General features: G+C 46.6%; 1 protein-coding gene across 2 annotated transcripts; it reads right to left on the minus strand.

Moving 5' to 3' along the window:
• Nucleotides 1-544: 544 nt before the first annotated feature.
• On the minus strand, nucleotides 545-14971 carry LOC146869356 (keratin, type I cytoskeletal 17-like). Of its 2 annotated transcripts, none has more exons than XM_085651494.1 (8): nucleotides 14237-14971; nucleotides 11611-11693; nucleotides 10323-10479; nucleotides 9692-9853; nucleotides 9483-9608; nucleotides 8372-8589; nucleotides 6293-6420; nucleotides 545-929 (listed from the first exon to the last, which is right to left on the minus strand). In XM_085651494.1, the coding sequence occupies exons 1-8, from the start codon at nucleotides 14921-14923 to the stop codon at nucleotides 910-912; spliced, it is 1581 nt and encodes a 526-aa protein (XP_085507620.1). In that variant the 5' UTR covers nucleotides 14924-14971; the 3' UTR covers nucleotides 545-909. The 2 variants fall into 2 exon arrangements, with proteins under 2 accessions (XP_085507620.1, XP_085507690.1); XM_085651564.1 differs by having other exon boundaries at nucleotides 711-918.
• Nucleotides 14972-16080: the final 1109 nt, after the last annotated feature.

Here is a 16080-nt window from a genome sequence, read left to right on the forward strand (position 1 = left end):
GAGCACCTCCGCAGAGATCTGTGTGCAAGACTCAAAATCTGGTGGTAAATTTAATCACAAATTTCACCCTTTGATCCATACCGGACAACTGCACTCATGAAGAAAAAAATGTACTATTCACAATTAAGTGCCAGGGATAGAGAAAGGGAAGAAGGACTTCCTCCAAGATAAGCCCAGGATACTTGAATATCTTGCTAGGGGATATTAGGCAGGAGACCAACTATCTCACACCCCACTCTATCATCAAATCCCTCCTTAGCAGAATGAACAATTACACTTTCTGCTTTCTGACTGGTATACACTAATGCACATCAGCACAGAGAGACACAATATTAATTGTGTGCTGTATAAATGTATCCCAATCACCCATCCATGTATTCATCCCTCAACATTATCTCCTTATAACCCCTTCTGCCTCTGAAGCGAGATGTGGTCTCAATGTCCGACTTTGTTCATTGGTAAAGACCTTTAAAGCAAGAATTCTCCGAAACCTGAAAAGAAGCTGGTGGGAGCAACACAAATACATGAAAAGACATTTTGCATGTGGCATCAGAGAGAAAGTTTATTGAAACGAACAAACGAGGAAGCAGGTTTAAAAAGGAAAACTGTCCCCGCACCTTGGAAAAGAAGTGTTCAGTAGTGGACAGAAAAGCAGCCACACAGCAAATATGTCAAGATTGAAGGCCCTTGAACCCTCTTTCACAATATCTCCCAGTGGCGTGTGCGGATGAAGGGCCAAGGAGTCCCGGAAAGTGTAGTGATTCTGACGCGCTCTATTGGGTGGAATCCTTTCCTCGCGTGTTCCATTGGCTGGGCTCGCACCTCCAGCTCCTCCTCCAATGCATCACTTTTCATGTACCTGCCGTTTCGAACTGACCGATTTGCCATCAACTAAGTCCTCTGTAATCGTTATGTTTTCTTGGTAGGGTCTGAAAAACAAAATATGGAACACGTAAGAGCTGTTCAATCTGAGATGCAGCGACCAAAGTGTATGCGTCACAGCGGGTTCAAATCTGACGTCTATTTCGGTTTGCTCCCTGTAAGTTAAAGGGCCCAGCCCTGCTGCCAGTGAGCTGGCTTTGCCTATTGTATTAACATGGACTAGGGTAACGGTAAATGATGCCAGTGAAATGTCCCAATTTTACGTTATGAAATTTGCATTATGACATTTTGTTTAGTGTTTTTATTGCAGAAAACCGATTCCTGTAGAAAATGTCAGGTGTCAGCGCCTCGACTTGCTTTTATTTATGTGAAAATAGTCCAGCAACACGTCTCGCACTAATAGCATAGATATATATATATATATTTAATTTACATGAACCGGAATGTTGTGACAAAGTTATGCAAATTCTCACTCTCCTAGAATGAATGTCCCCATGTCACAACTTTGTGGCGCTCCTTGAAAAGTGAATTGACTCTGGTACCTCCATGAGAGGCGATCTGCCCTCCCGCCTGTCAGAGAATCTTCCCCTCCCCCGGTCTTCAAAACAAAGAGTTAAAGCTAGCAAGTCTTACTTTGACAATTTCAACGGCATTGTCTATCCCTATCCAGTTCACTCTGTACAGAGCGGTCTCTTTGGGGGATGCCAACTGAAGCGTCACATGGGGCAGTGGCCCTACACGCCCTCCTGGCGATCAGTACCGGAGCATGAGGAGAATGGCTCAAATAAACCACAGCAAGGCCTGCAGTGAAAGTGTGTTACCAACTAATCACCTTGACGTTTCCATGTAAGAACAGATCATGACTAAGGTGTCGCGTGCGGACCATGTGTCGGTTCTGTGATGTCTCATTCCCTGACCTCTGCCTGTGAGGGGTGGGGGCCCTGGCTACACACCCTTGCTGTCTGGGAATGGATAGGGGCCTAGCGCGCACAGCGCAATAACCACACTGTAGCCCGGTACTCAGTTGGGCGCGAACTGCCTCGCTCGCCCGCCCGTTTATTATTTATCTACGCGCTCACGTCCCCGACGTGAGCGCAGCCTACGCGTGTCCTCCAGCGCTCTAGCTAAAACGCTAGAGCGCTAACTGTAACATCCCTTCTCAACTCAGTCCTTGACGACAGTTCAATTCTTAGTTCGCCGCACCACTTACTTGGCACGCAAAGTCTCTCAGCCGACTGCTGGGCCTGGGATTCTCCCTCAGCTCATACCTGGCGGCCCTTCGTGCGCCCGGGGCCGGGGCCTCGGGTGCCACCTCTTGCCTTGGTCCACCACCTGTGCAGTCGGCGCCACCTGGCTCAGACTCTGTGTTGTTCCGTGGGTCGGAGCCGGGTGTGTTCTCCGGGGCATCCCCGGAGTCGTGGTCTTCGTCGAGGTCTGCCGCCCTTTGGTCGTCTGCGGGTCTCCTCACCACCTTGAACCATGATATGTTCCGGGTGACCAGGTCTCTCCCTCGGCGCGCTGTCACCATGGTCCCTCGACGGTCGACCACTCTCCAGTACCCTCTTTCATATCGTGTCTTAAACTTTCCTCCTGGCCGGCGCTCTTTTAGGACCACCGTGTCCCCCGCCCGAACCTCTCGGGTCACAGCCCTCCATGCCTCACTGACTCTGTTATTTCGCCTTTGGCGCCTCAGGAACGCTTCTTCCTCGCTGAATGGCGGCGCTACCCAGCCTGGGGCTACTGGCAGCCCATCCCTGCGAGCTCCGTGGAACATTAGCGCCCAGGGCGCTTGACGGGTGGAACAATGGGGAGTGCTGCGGTACTCCCCCAGGAATCGCTGTAGCTCGTGTTCCGGGTCTAGCTGTTCGGACACGGCGATGCGTAGTATTTTGTTGATGGTGCGCATGAACCGCTCCACCTCCCCGTTGGCTTGGGGCCATTGCGGGGTGATGCGCCTGTGTCTGATGCCGTGTGACTTTAGGAGTTCTTCGAACTCGTGTCCTTGAAACGGGGGTCCGTTGTCACTCCGCAGCTCTTTGGGGTTGGCATCCACCAGAATTTCGGTCTTCTTGGTCGGATCAAAATAGACTAATGTCGTCTGGTCTAGTAGCGCCTCTTTGATCGCCTCAAATGCCTTTTCTTCGGTGTCAGTCCCCTGCCACACCACGTCGGTTTTGGTGAGGCGCCTGAGGGGCTTGGCCAGGGTGGCCAAGTTCGGGACGAACCTTCCGCAGTACGTGGCCATCCCCAGGAAGCTGCGTATTTCTGCCACTGACGCGAGGGCCGCAGCCATTTTGATGGCGTGCAACTTTCGGGGGTCTACTTGGATGCCTTCCTTGGTGAAGATGTAGCCAAAGAATTCGATCTTTTGTTGGAACAGCTGGCACTGCTTTCGGTGTAGGGTGACTCCGTGCTCTTGTAGACGCGCGAGGGTGGCCCGGACATGTCGGTAGTGCTCCTCCACAGTTTTGGAGTAGATGAGGATATCATCACTCACGTTCAGGACGCCAGGTAGTCTGACCAGGATGTCTCTAATCGTGTTCTGGAAGATTTCGGCAGCCGATGAGATCCCAAAATTCAGGCGTCTGTACCGCCTTAGCCCTAAGTGCATGCTAAAGGTGGTAATGTAACGGCTCTCCTTTGCTAGGGTGAGTTGGTGGTACCCTGCATTTAAGTCCAGTTTTGAGAACCATCGGGCGCCATTTAGATCGGATACAATGTCATCCATGGTCGGCGTGATATGCCTTTCCCTTTTGATGGCTTTGTTTGGGAGGCGCACGTCGATGCATAGCCGTATCTTCCCCGGTTGACGTGGCTTCTCGGCTATCACCATCGGTGACACCCATGGCGTGGGTCCTGTGACCTTCTCTATTACACCCTGTTCTTCTAATCTTTGGAGCTCCTCCTCTACTAACGGGCGTAAGTGGAACGGAATGCGCCTGTGTCTAAGGGCTGTCGGTTGTACAGCGGGGTCTATGTGGAGCCGTACCGGCGGCCTTTTGATCTTTCCTAGTCCTGAAAATAGGCCTTGAAATGCTTCCAGCAGGTCTTCAACTTGCCTATCTTGGTCCACTCTGAGAAATGTGATTAGTCCTAGATCTTCTGCAGCGTGGCCGCTGAGTAGTGTGTCTACTTCCTGGTTGATGCCATGAACGTCGATGATGATTTCCGCCTTTTCAGACTGGACTGCCACCGTCATCTTTCCCTTCAGCGGAAGCGGCGTGTCACTTCCATAAGCGAATATCTTGGCCTTCGACGGTCGGAGCTCCGGCCTCGGTCTGAGGCGGTTGTACTGCTGCACGCCCATCACCGTCACCGACGTGCCGGTGTCTATCACAGCGTTCACTTCCGATCCAGCTACTAGTATGTCACAACGTGGCTGTGGTCGCCGGGTGCTTTTGAGGGCTCTGGGGAACGACACAAGGTACGTTTCTTCCCCATCGTCGGACTCAGTGCTTGAGTCTGGGTACTCTCTGGTTTGTTCTTTTCTGGGCCGCGGCTGCGACGACAGCGACGTGTGTGACAGTTGTCGCACCAGCTTCCTCACTCGTTTGTCTCGCTTGTGGCTGCTTCTTTGCGTCTTCCTGTGACAGACTGACGCGAAGTGGTTGTCGATGCCACAGTTGGTGCACGTTTTCCCTCGAGCCGGGCATGTCTTGAGGGGGTGTTCGTCGTATCCGCAGTATCCGCATTGCTTAGCGTGATCTGGGGCCCGCTGGTCGCGGGGCCTCTGTGGCCGTTCCTTTCTCCGGACTGCGTCCGTCTTCTCCACCTTCACCTCCACGGTACTGTCAGCTCCTTTCACCAGGGCTAAATCCATCTCCTCTGCTCGCGCCGCTGACAAATCGTGTGTTCTGGCCAGGACGAGGATTTCGTTCATCGCTATGTTGGGCTTGCGAAGTATCAGGCCTCGTAGCGTTTTGCTCCTGATCCCCAATATCAGCTGCGCCCTGATTTCTTCCTTGGCCCGGTCCCCGACCAGGTGCGTGTCAGCGAGGACTCTCAGCCTCGCGTGGAACGCGTCAACCGACTCCCCTTCGCGCTGTTTCGCTTGGCGAAGTTTGAAGTGTTCATAATTAGGGTTGACTTGGGGGTCAAAATGTGCATTCAGAGCTGCCACCGCTGCTGCGTAGTCAGTCGGGGGTCCCGTGTCGGGCAGGTGCTTAAACAGGAGGTAAATCTCTTCTCCCGCATAGTGGAGGAGTAGGGAGCGTTTCACTGCTCCGTCTGTCTCCCTGGACCCAACGAAATAGTTTTCCAGCCTACCCAGCCATGTCTGCCACCGCGGAGCGGCGGTCGTGGGGTCTGCGGCTGTGCTAAAAGGAGGCAGCACTCCTGATGCGGGGTGATGGGGCAGTGCCCCCACAGGGCCGGGCGTCTCAGTGTCGCTCATGGTGATATCGGAACCCCCGACTTGTGAGCAGCGATCGTCGTGCACTCACTTGGCAAGTTGGTAGCTGCACGTGGGCAGGCGCGGTGCGCTGCGCCGCTAGGCGAGGCTTCCTTGGCTGTTCAGCCGGTGGATGAGATCCTGGGGTTCAGCAGTTACCCTTCGTCGCCAGTGTGATGTCTCATTCCCTGACCTCTGCCTGTGAGGGGTGGGGGCCCTGGATACACACCCTTGCTGTCTGGGAATGGATAGGGGCCTAGCGCGCACAGCGCAATAACCACACTGTAGCCCGGTACTCAGTTGGGCGCGAACTGCCTCGCTCGCCCGCCCGTTTATTATTTATCTACGCGCTCACGTCCCCGACGTGAGCGCAGCCTACGCGTGTCCTCCAGCGCTCTAGCTGAAACGCTAGAGCGCTAACTGTAACAGGTTGCATGTGTGACAGAGTAGGGCTGCTGTAGGTAGCAGCAGCCTGTGCAGGTAAGAGCGGTGGGGCCGGGCTTGGGCAGGAGGGGGGATTTCTACAGACGACGACAGGGAAAAATAAACTATGTTTTGAATTTTCCCTCGGGTCGTCTGTCGAATAGCCCCCCGCTCGGCCCCACCGCTCTTACCTGCACGGGCCGCACCTGGCTGCAGGTCAGTACTTGGGGTGCCTTTGCAGAGTTCAGAATTGGAATAGCAGGGCTGCTGAAGGGCAGGATTGATCTCCATTGGTGGAGTCAAGTGGGGGTCACACTACAGAGAGTGCAGCCGTCGAGAGCCGAGCTTCACTTGTACAGCTCTTCAGTGCTTTAGAAATACAAGAGATGTAGCTAAGAGTGCAGGTGCACTGACAGAGCTGTTTGCAGATCTCAGCATCGGATACTATAAGGTAATAACTGCACTGCTGAACCTAACCCAGCCATGTGACTGGTATGCCATAGCCGGTGTGGGATGCGAGGGATGGTGTCAGAGCCTGTGTATTGTGACTGTGGGGTTCAAATGTATAGGCACTGGGCATCGCAGGAGAGCATTTACCTTTGGAAGAGGACCCGGTGCCAGAGCCGTAGCCTGTAGCCGCGGTGGACGCGCTGGTGCCGCCGGAACCGCTGCGTCCTCCTGATCCAGAGTCTTGCTGAGGTTTACTTTGTGGGATCTGTGAGGACCTGAATCCAGAAACACAATTAATTCTATTATCCTGAGTAAAGTGCCTTATGAATGAATGAATGAGTTTTTTACTGCTTGATTAACAAAAATCTTTGCAATCAAAACATCCTAGTAATCGGACAGTACACAAAAACATTGTCACATTCCTGAAGTTAATAAATACCTGTATAGGAGTAAAGAGCCTTATAACAATGTCTTTCTTGAGGATAGAAGGAATGGCACATTTCATCACAGTGAGTAATGCAAAAGGTTCAAAAGTAGGTTGCGTGGTATAAAACTGCTCCTGCAATGTAACTGACATAGCACAAAACACTTAGCGACCTATTACAAGTACGGCGGTCATTAACCGCTGTACTCGCGGTGGCGCAGCGGTGGCGGTCCTGGATCCACCTCATTACGAGGCGGCTTTAAGGACTGATCACTGCTGCCCCAGGGAACCGCCGTTCTCTGGCTGTGGGGCAGCGCAGAGGGCCTATATAATATGCAAGGCTGGGCGGCCGTGATCCGGCGATCATATTATGAGTTTCCCCTCCGCTGCCCTGTTCATGGCAGGTTCACCGCCATGAAAAGACTGGCGGAGGGGAAATAAAGGAGGCCCTACAGGGCCCCCAGGCACCCTCCATCATGGGGATGCATTCAGGGGGGCACTACATGTGCTTCCCCGTTTGCATGCACCCCAAGTTCCAGGGCGGCATGGACCTCACAGTCCATACTGTTCTAGAACTTCTTTTGCGTTCCCTTTGCGGCGCCCATTTTCAGGGCACTGCCGTGGGAATGGCAAATGAAAAGACAGGGAAAGCCTTCCAGACACGAGTTTTACTCGTAATCTGGCAGGCAGTCCCTACACGGCTTTGGCGGTGCTGAGCTGGCGCAGAGCCGGCGCAGCACCACCAAAGTCGTAATTAGTCCCTTGAACACTTTCATGGCTTTAAAATCCCTGTATACAAAACCACAAGATACTTATCTTCTATAATGTGTGCATGTATACTAGTATGAAAATAATGAAAGGCAATACGTCCTTAGCGAACATTTAACTCCTTAGCCATATATCGCACTTAACAAACTCACTAATGGGACAACAGGCACTGCATTAGGCATAATTAAAAATATCACTTAAAAAGTGCTTCTTTTCATCTAATATCATTGTACCTGAGATGCTGTGTTGTCCTCAATTAAGAGAGTGATTCATGCACTAATTGTCTCCCACCTAGACAATGCGAACGCCTTATATTTTAGGCATGCCCCCAATACCTTGTACAGCGTCTTCAGGCATGAAATAGCAGCAAAGCTACTGCTCTGAATCCTAAAAACAATATCCATCAGCAACCACTTGAAAAATGTACATTTGTTGCCAGTGCCTAAGTACATCATGTTTAAAGCAATCTGTCTAACACACAAATGTCTGACAAATGTAGGGCCAAGCTATATACGGAAAAAATGACCCTCTACGCTCCTCACTCTTCATCTTCTTGTAATACCCAGAATCAAATGATCTAGGCACGGTGGAAGGACTTTCTCATGCACGTCAGCTAAGATGTGGAATTCCCTCCCTCTACAGATTAGGGAAAACCTCAATCGCAATCTTTTGAAGAAACAACTTAAAGCCGAGCTCTTTAATCTTCCTTTATTCTTGGCAAGTAGCCACCTCTCCCTTATGCTATAATCATTTTTCAGCGCCAGGACACACTTTGGGGAGTTGTTCACGCTCTAGAAATTGTCATTCATTCATTCATTCATTCGCCTAGGAGCCTTTATTCAGATACTTAGGGCCTTATTTAGAGTTTGGCAGATGAGTTACTCCGTCACAAATGTGACAGATATAACAGCCTCCTTAATAAAAGTGCATTATATCTTATGGCACTTGTAATAATGCACATGGACTATCCGTTACTTTTGTGTTTGGCTAAGGGCAAACAAATTCTTTGGTGGAGCTTGCTGCCACCTCCTTACCCGCCTGAGCCTTCCAGCAGACGCTGGTAGGTCGCAATCTCCTGCTCCAGCCGGCTCTTGATGTCCAGGAGTTGGTTGTACTCATCACTCTGGTGCTCTGTCTGTGCCCTGAGTTCGACCAGCTGCTCCTCCATGATGCTGATCTTGGCTTGCAGCTCTCCTAGCTGAGAACAATAGCGTCCCTCTGTCTCGGCCAAGTCCATCTCCAGGGAACTTTTCTGTCAAATCAACAAAACACGGCACAGTTAGTAAGTAGAAAGCAACTCTCTTGACTGAGTCTACAAAGATAGTTTCTATATGTTAATGCATATAATTGCTGGTTATCCTCTCCCTGACTCTGCCTTTTGCACCAGCTTTTTATAGTGAATCGTCACTGAAGCTGATGAAATTCAGTGAATTTGAGTTGGGTTAATCCATTTCTTGGCTCCGTATTAACAATTTTGGAGAGTTTCCAATGATAGTGATCCAACAGCCATCCACCCATAGAATAAGGTCAATGGAAATTAACCAGGCCTGGGAGAGATCCAACAAGAAGAAGGAGGAACAGAGGGAAAGGTGGAGACCACAATGACACAAAAGTGCCTAAAAATGGAGGACAGGAGTTTGGATTAATATTGGCTGTTGTTCTTACGTTCTCTATTCTTCTAAACACACTGGGCACAATTATTAAAGCCAAGTGTGTGTACAAATGGCAACATTTATTATTTAAAGAAATTCACAAAAGTGAGCTGGCACTCGAAAATCAATTTACCCAGGTATATGATTACACCATTATGATGCAATATTCTTTGGGGGAAGAGGGAATTCAGATCATGGATACCATGGAAAATTTGAGAACACTGACTAGCTTGCGAGTTTATGGATATTTGCACACTTTTACCACAACCCATTCCCACCCTGAAAATGATTGTAGATTTACTTCTGTCAAGGGCAGGAGTTAATCCTTCTACAGAGTAGGAAAGGGGTTGTGAAGAACAATTGATGGAGAGAAAAATGTGCATCAATTAATTTTGATTGCATAACTGGAAATAGATTTCTATTGAGTTATCACACAACAATATTAGGTTTCTTAAGAGTGGGGATGCCATTTGAGAGGTGAATCTTTTCTTACCATTGTCATTTGTGACTGCAGCTCTATCTCTAGCGATTGCAAGGACCGTCGCAGTTCTGACACCTCACTTTTGCTTGATTGCACTTGCTCGACCCCAGTTGAGATCTGTTGTTTCAACTCAGAACTCTGAAAGACAAATGAGGGAGAGTTGATGGGGTCTTCTTGGTTTTTATTTTTGCAATCATCATAGTGGATAGATGAGTCCTCACCCTTTGGTTGAACCCTTCTTCTGCCCGCTTGCGGTTCTCCTCTGCCAATTTTTCATATTGCTCCCTTGTCTTGGTCAGGAGGTCAAGGAGGTTTATGCCTGGAGCAGCTTTCATCTCAACATTGACATCTCCTTGAGTATCACTTTGGTGACCCTTCAACTCCTGCAAGAGTAAATAAGACACCCCCTCAATTTTCATGCAAGAGATTTAAACCAATGGAAGATCAACATTACAAATTTAGTTATGTTGAATTTTTTTTTGATTACTGCAATTTTAAAATGTGTTACTGATTGTCAACAAAAGTAGTGTAAGTCACTCAACAACTAAGTAATGTTCAACATTTTAGCTTAAACCAGACTGTTTACAACTGGAGTATCCAACATTGATCTATGATATCCTCATAACGCAAATTACAGTACAATGAATCTAAATAGTCATTGGATAGCCTGTAAACCTGGCATGGACTCAGCCGTCGTGCACCACAATTTAGATAATGTTGGCCTATAGTATATGTAAACATTTGGTGCCTTTCACTGGCCTCTAAAAGATTGGTACTGAACATATTGATGTTATGGGTTTATTCCATATTCATCACTTCCAGGACCATCTGAAACACACTGCTATCTCTTACTTCCTCGTGGTTCTTCTTGAGTGCTGCCAGCTCCTCAGTCAGGCTCTCCACTTGCGACTCAAGGTCAGATTTGGACAGGGTCAGCTCGTCCATAACCCGACGCAGTCCATTGGTGTCAGTCTCCACACTCTGGCGAAACATCAGCTCAGTCTCATACCTGGGAACATATTAAGCTTCAGGTCTTTTGTTCAAACATGTTCTATCTATTCTCTTAGCTATTGCCTGATCATATTCACGCTAGGGGTGAAGATACATGTGGTGCAACAAGTCTTACCCCTCTCAGCCAAACATGGTGTCAGCTACGATAGAATACAGATAGAACGAGCCTTAGTGGAAGTGAGCTGAACATCTATTGAGTGTCTCTTGGGGCAGAAAATCCCAAGACTTTCTCAAGGAACACTTTGTAAACCTTCATTCTGAGTGGCCCCTAAATCTCTAATTGGCCACAGGCAGGAGTTACCCACCTATTAGTGAATTATGACATATACCATAATTTGTTACACAGAGTAAGAAAAAAAGATTTTTTTATTAAATTGATTTTACTGGTACTGGTGAAAATTTGCCATGACATCTGCACCAATATTTGGACTGACGAATGTCTGTTTTGCCACTGGTCAGTCATTTAAAATGTTGTTTTTGCACTTAATATGTACTGCAAACATTGGCGCCAAATTGCACCGGCACAATTGCAAACTATTCAGTCTGGAAATATAGCTGCAGTGGGACCAGTGCAAACACCTCACTCCGCTACTAGAGTTACCTCTTTTTTCCCTGAATGTAGGGCATATACATCGGTCCCACTTCCTTTCCCACATTGCAGTGATTAAACTCCTTGAAAAACCTCCTAAACATGCTTCACTTTAAGGAAGCATGTTCCTCTCATAGGCCATTAAAGGTTTTGTGTAAGCAGTGGACATGTTGGAAGGGCGTTTCCATGGATCCATGCTCTGCTGATGTCCTCAGCAGCTTATACTGTGTTAAAGTAACAGGCACATTGTGGGGGCAATTTCTCTACATTAAAGTTATCTTTCTAAATGTAAGGCCTTTAGCGAGAAGCTAAAACTGCCAATGCTCACTTTCTTAAGAACGGTGTCAGTAGAGTGAAGATAGCCGTTCACCTGCGCCTTCCATGCAGCGGGAGAAGCTGCCTGTATAGGTCCCTAGTAACAGTGTGTTATCAGCTATAGGGGACCACGGCCTTGAGTGTGCTAGGAGGCATCAATGTTTCTTTACTGTCCACGTTGCCTGAGTTGGAAGTGTGCTGAGGTGAACCATATGTTTTACTCACTTGAGTTTGAAGTCATCAGCAGCCAGCCTTGCATTATCGACTTGCAGGACGATGGTGGCATTGGCCACTTGGGCAGTTAAGATCTGCAAGCACAAGATGTCAGGAGAAAGAGTTGAGGCCTACGTGTTTATAGAATATTGCGTTTAACGTGGACTGCAGACTGGGCCATGTTATTCACAATGGGAATTACAATATTACATTTTCCTGTAGACTATGTGGTGTCCTCCAAATCTGTAAGCCCTGAGCTACTGAGAAAGCCTACTGCTTAAAGTGCTGAAAGTCACACTGAACTAGAAACACGAGAACAACAGCATCTGAATACACTATCAATATAACCTATTAATATAGTGAAAATTGCCAGAAAACAAAACATCACTTCAGTTTTCTCAAGTCAAGTCCACATGAAACCCCCATTCTGGTTCTCTTTTAGAAAAATCATATTTCATATTTCTCCAGTGGGTACTTAGATCTCTGTATTACATTTTGTACAGTAAAATCAGCTGCAAAGTTCGGTACACAGAGCGACTTCCTTGGTCTATTGGAAAAGAAAAATAGCTGCCTCATAAGGAATTTTGGGTTAGAAGTTTAAAGCCTTTTTGCTGTCAAACCGAGCCATTTGTGAACACAAAAAGGCTTTTTCTAATGTATCAAATGCACCTTGCGATCCTGTAGCACATTTCCGAATCACAATCTGGGTTTGCAACGTAATAACAATTCGGTATTTTGAAGGGGCAGGTTTCCCTTCCAAATACCAAATCGTACTGGAATATACCAATGTTTTGGGACTGAAATGTGGTCGCAAAACATTCATACTGTACCACCATCTCAAAATTGGTGGTAACTCATTTGCAAATGGGAAGGGGTCCCCTGGTGACCCCTTTCAGAATGTTTAAAACAATATTTTTTAAGAGCAGGCAGTGGTCCCACAGACCACTGCCTACTCTTAAAAAATAAAAATGAAACATTTTTTTAAAATTTTTTAAATGCATTTTATTTTCCTTTAAGAACAATGGGCTACATTTGAAAAACAATATTATTTTATTTAAAACCAATCACAGATTTGGTGGTTTGCTGACCCCAGCAGGCCACCCCCCCTGTGATGGCAGCACATTCTAGTGGGTCTCAGATTGTGACCTTCCTCATTTATATTCATGAGGTATGTCGAATTGCGATCCACTACAAATCGGTAATTTGCAAAAGGACCCATTAGTATGTAGGCTCAACAAATTACCACACATGGTCGCAAACAAACTGGTAGGAAATTGCAACCAGTTGTACGTACATCTAGCCCTGACAATTATTTAAACTGATTTTGAATGAAAGCTGCTGAGATTAATTGACATTCATTTTGTATCGCAAAGTAATCACATAATATATTTAGATTGCAATTTCATACATGTAAACAAGTTTAATTTGCTTCTAAGTGCTTCAACAAGCTAGAGCAGTCTGATTGCAGAAGGCAAGTGACAGGTTACGAATTGCTTCTCGAGGTCTGCTGACCAGACTCTCTCTCTCTTTTCTGGGCCACCTTCAGTTTCCGGTGCCACAATGAACGTTCGAGTGTGCGAAGCTGCCGCAAGAGCAGTCCTCCCAAAGACTATGACGTAGGAGGGTTGGAAACAAAGGATGTTGCGAATCCTGGGATTACAATTCCATAGAAACTGCAAGGACCTCGAGAAACAGCTTTCTGTCTTAATGGGTTCTTCTTGGGCTCACTAATTAGTCATGTTTGGAGTCATGGGGAGATGTTATTAGGTTTTGTGTTACTCTTTATATCTCTAACTTCATAATGCACATGGGAAATTTCCACGAGGAAAACGTGTTATTTGAGGCTGTGTGCGTCAGTGAGTGAGGCTGTTGTAAGAAGTTGCATTCCAGTATGATTTGGCCTCTGGGTAAACCTGGGGCTTCAAGATCAGAGGAGAAAACATACTGTACAGAATATGATTCACATCTAGTCATTCTCATAAAATGACTCATGTGCTTCAAAGCTGCCTTTTTGTATTTCCATGCCAGGAAATAAATTGATGTTTTGTGCCTTAACTTATCTCTAGTATCATACTTTTCTATCATAATATGAATGTCTATATATTTAACTGCATGACATGTTCTACAGCTTCTATACTGTTTTTATGCTCTATTTTGCACAAAGTATATCTGTTAATTGATTGTAGTGTATGACCAAATGTTTAGAGCAACTTGCAACAATTTATGGACCTTTGCTTAAGTAATGAATAACATAAAAATAGCACGACCATCGCTTTATCTCTAAACATTTGCTTCCGGGTATAGTTTGGGTTATTGCCTCTAAGATAAGGTACACACATGGTAGCGAGCATTGGCCTAATTACTTGCGATATCGACAATTGTTTATGCTTAAACCTCTTTATACACGTTGGTGTGTCTGTCAAGAATGATGATGATACATTATTTTCAATTTTTATAAAGTGGTTAGGTTATAAATAGAAAAAACGTCTGTGAGAAAAAGAAGTAAATAGAGCAACTGATCGAAGAACTTGGATAAGGCACACTCCGAAGGATGGAGAAGGAAAGCAAGAAGTTATTGTTAATTGGCGAGATCATGGTCTAAAACAAGGAATTAATTGAACGTGGTATGATACTTTACCTTAGTTTGCAGATCTGCGATTTGTGTGAAATATTTACTGTAGTCCTTTCCTCCCACAGCTGGTCTTTGCATTGCGTACCACTCTTTGATTTTACGCTCAAATTCGGCGTTGGCAGCCTCTAGTTGCCTGACCTTGTCCAAGTAGGTACCCAAGCGATCGTTGAGGTTCTGCATGGTCTCCTTCTCCCCGGCAGAGAGCAGGCCCTCACTATGTCCTTGACTAGCATGGCTCCATTGGTCCCCATGGCCAGCCTGGCCCCATTGGCCCTCCTGGTCACTGCCAACAAACCCACCACCAAAGTTACCTCCGACACCACCAGCCAAGCCCCTTCCAGCACCACCAGCAAAGCTGCCACCAGCATAGCCTCCGAAAGAACTCCCAGCATGGCTACCCTGACTAGCACCCAGTCTACCACCAGTATTCTGAGAAGAAACACTATGAGAGGATATACCCACAATACCCTGACTAGCACCCTGTCTACCGCTAGTATTCTGAGAAGTGACACTACGAGAGGATATGCTCCCAATACCCTGACTAGCACCCTGTATACCACCAGTATTCTGAGAAGTAACACTACGAGAAGATATGCCCCCAATACCCTGACTAGCACCCTGTCTACCACCAGTATTCTGATAAGTAACACTACGAGAGGATATGCTCCCAATACTACTGCGTAAGCTTGCCATGCTGTACTATTGTAGGTGCACCAACTCAAGAAAGGCAGCGGAGCTGGTGACTGGCTGCTGGGAAAATGGTTACTCCTTATATACAAATAGGAGAGGGTGTGCCCACTCACTAGTACTATTTCCCATGTCAATGTGCAGTGTTTAACATCTTATTCTCTCTCACTCTTTAAAAGATCAATTACACTCATTATTAATCATCCTTGTTCCTTTTCCATGTACACCGCTGCCCTAGGGCTGTTTGTCCTGTCAGGATGGGAGAAGGGCGGAGCACGGAATCCTTTTCAGAGAAATGTACTTTTCAGGTTTTGATAAAAGAGCTGCAGAAGTGTTGATTGATGTTCTGGCTCTCGAGCTGTTGGGCACCCCGTGCTCCTTTCTGCAGACACCCAACCTTCCACACATCCAGGCACGTCAGGGTGACCAGATTTTGATAACTAAATATATGTACACGCCAAAGACATAGCAGAAAGACTTCTCACAAACATAGAATTCAAACATTAAATGCAACTTTGACCATGGGCGTTGAATCACCAAAATGGTAGGAGTAGCAGATGTGACATCATATAACCACCATTCGATCCTGTAACATCATAGGAAGTGATGTTATATAAACTTTAGTATAGTAAGAACTGCAAGAGTAACACATATAACAATGTGGGACCAGAGTATACTTGATAACAATTGACAATGTCCCATAGGGATTACCTAAAAGAACAACTGCATCCAATACATCAAATTTGAATCACACCAAAACAATATGACTATATGAATAGAAATCAAACGATATTGATTCATTCTGAATATACAAAATAAGACAGCATCAAATATACATTATGAAAGTGCTCAATGAAGTGAGAACATGGTGCTTAGGATATATAGGAAAAGGGCGCAAAGTGAAACACAAACAGGGGAAAAATAAGGGTGAAAAGGAATACATCCAAAATTGTTGTGCATGAATTAGGTCAATCCATTGTTAAAATATCACAGTAAAATAGTTATCTATTTCTCTGTCCGTATATGTCAATGGCGTTTTGACCATTCTTAATTTAAGGTAATAAATCAGGATGGGAAACGCACTAAAGATGTGTTTGCTGGCTGAGAAACAAACAGTGGCGGCTGGTGGAATTTGAAACTGGTGAAGCGTGAGCAGAACGAAT

This window comes from Triturus cristatus, chromosome 1_1 (assembly GCF_964204655.1).
Source record: "Triturus cristatus chromosome 1_1, aTriCri1.1, whole genome shotgun sequence".
Lineage (NCBI taxonomy): Eukaryota > Metazoa > Chordata > Amphibia > Caudata > Salamandridae > Triturus > Triturus cristatus.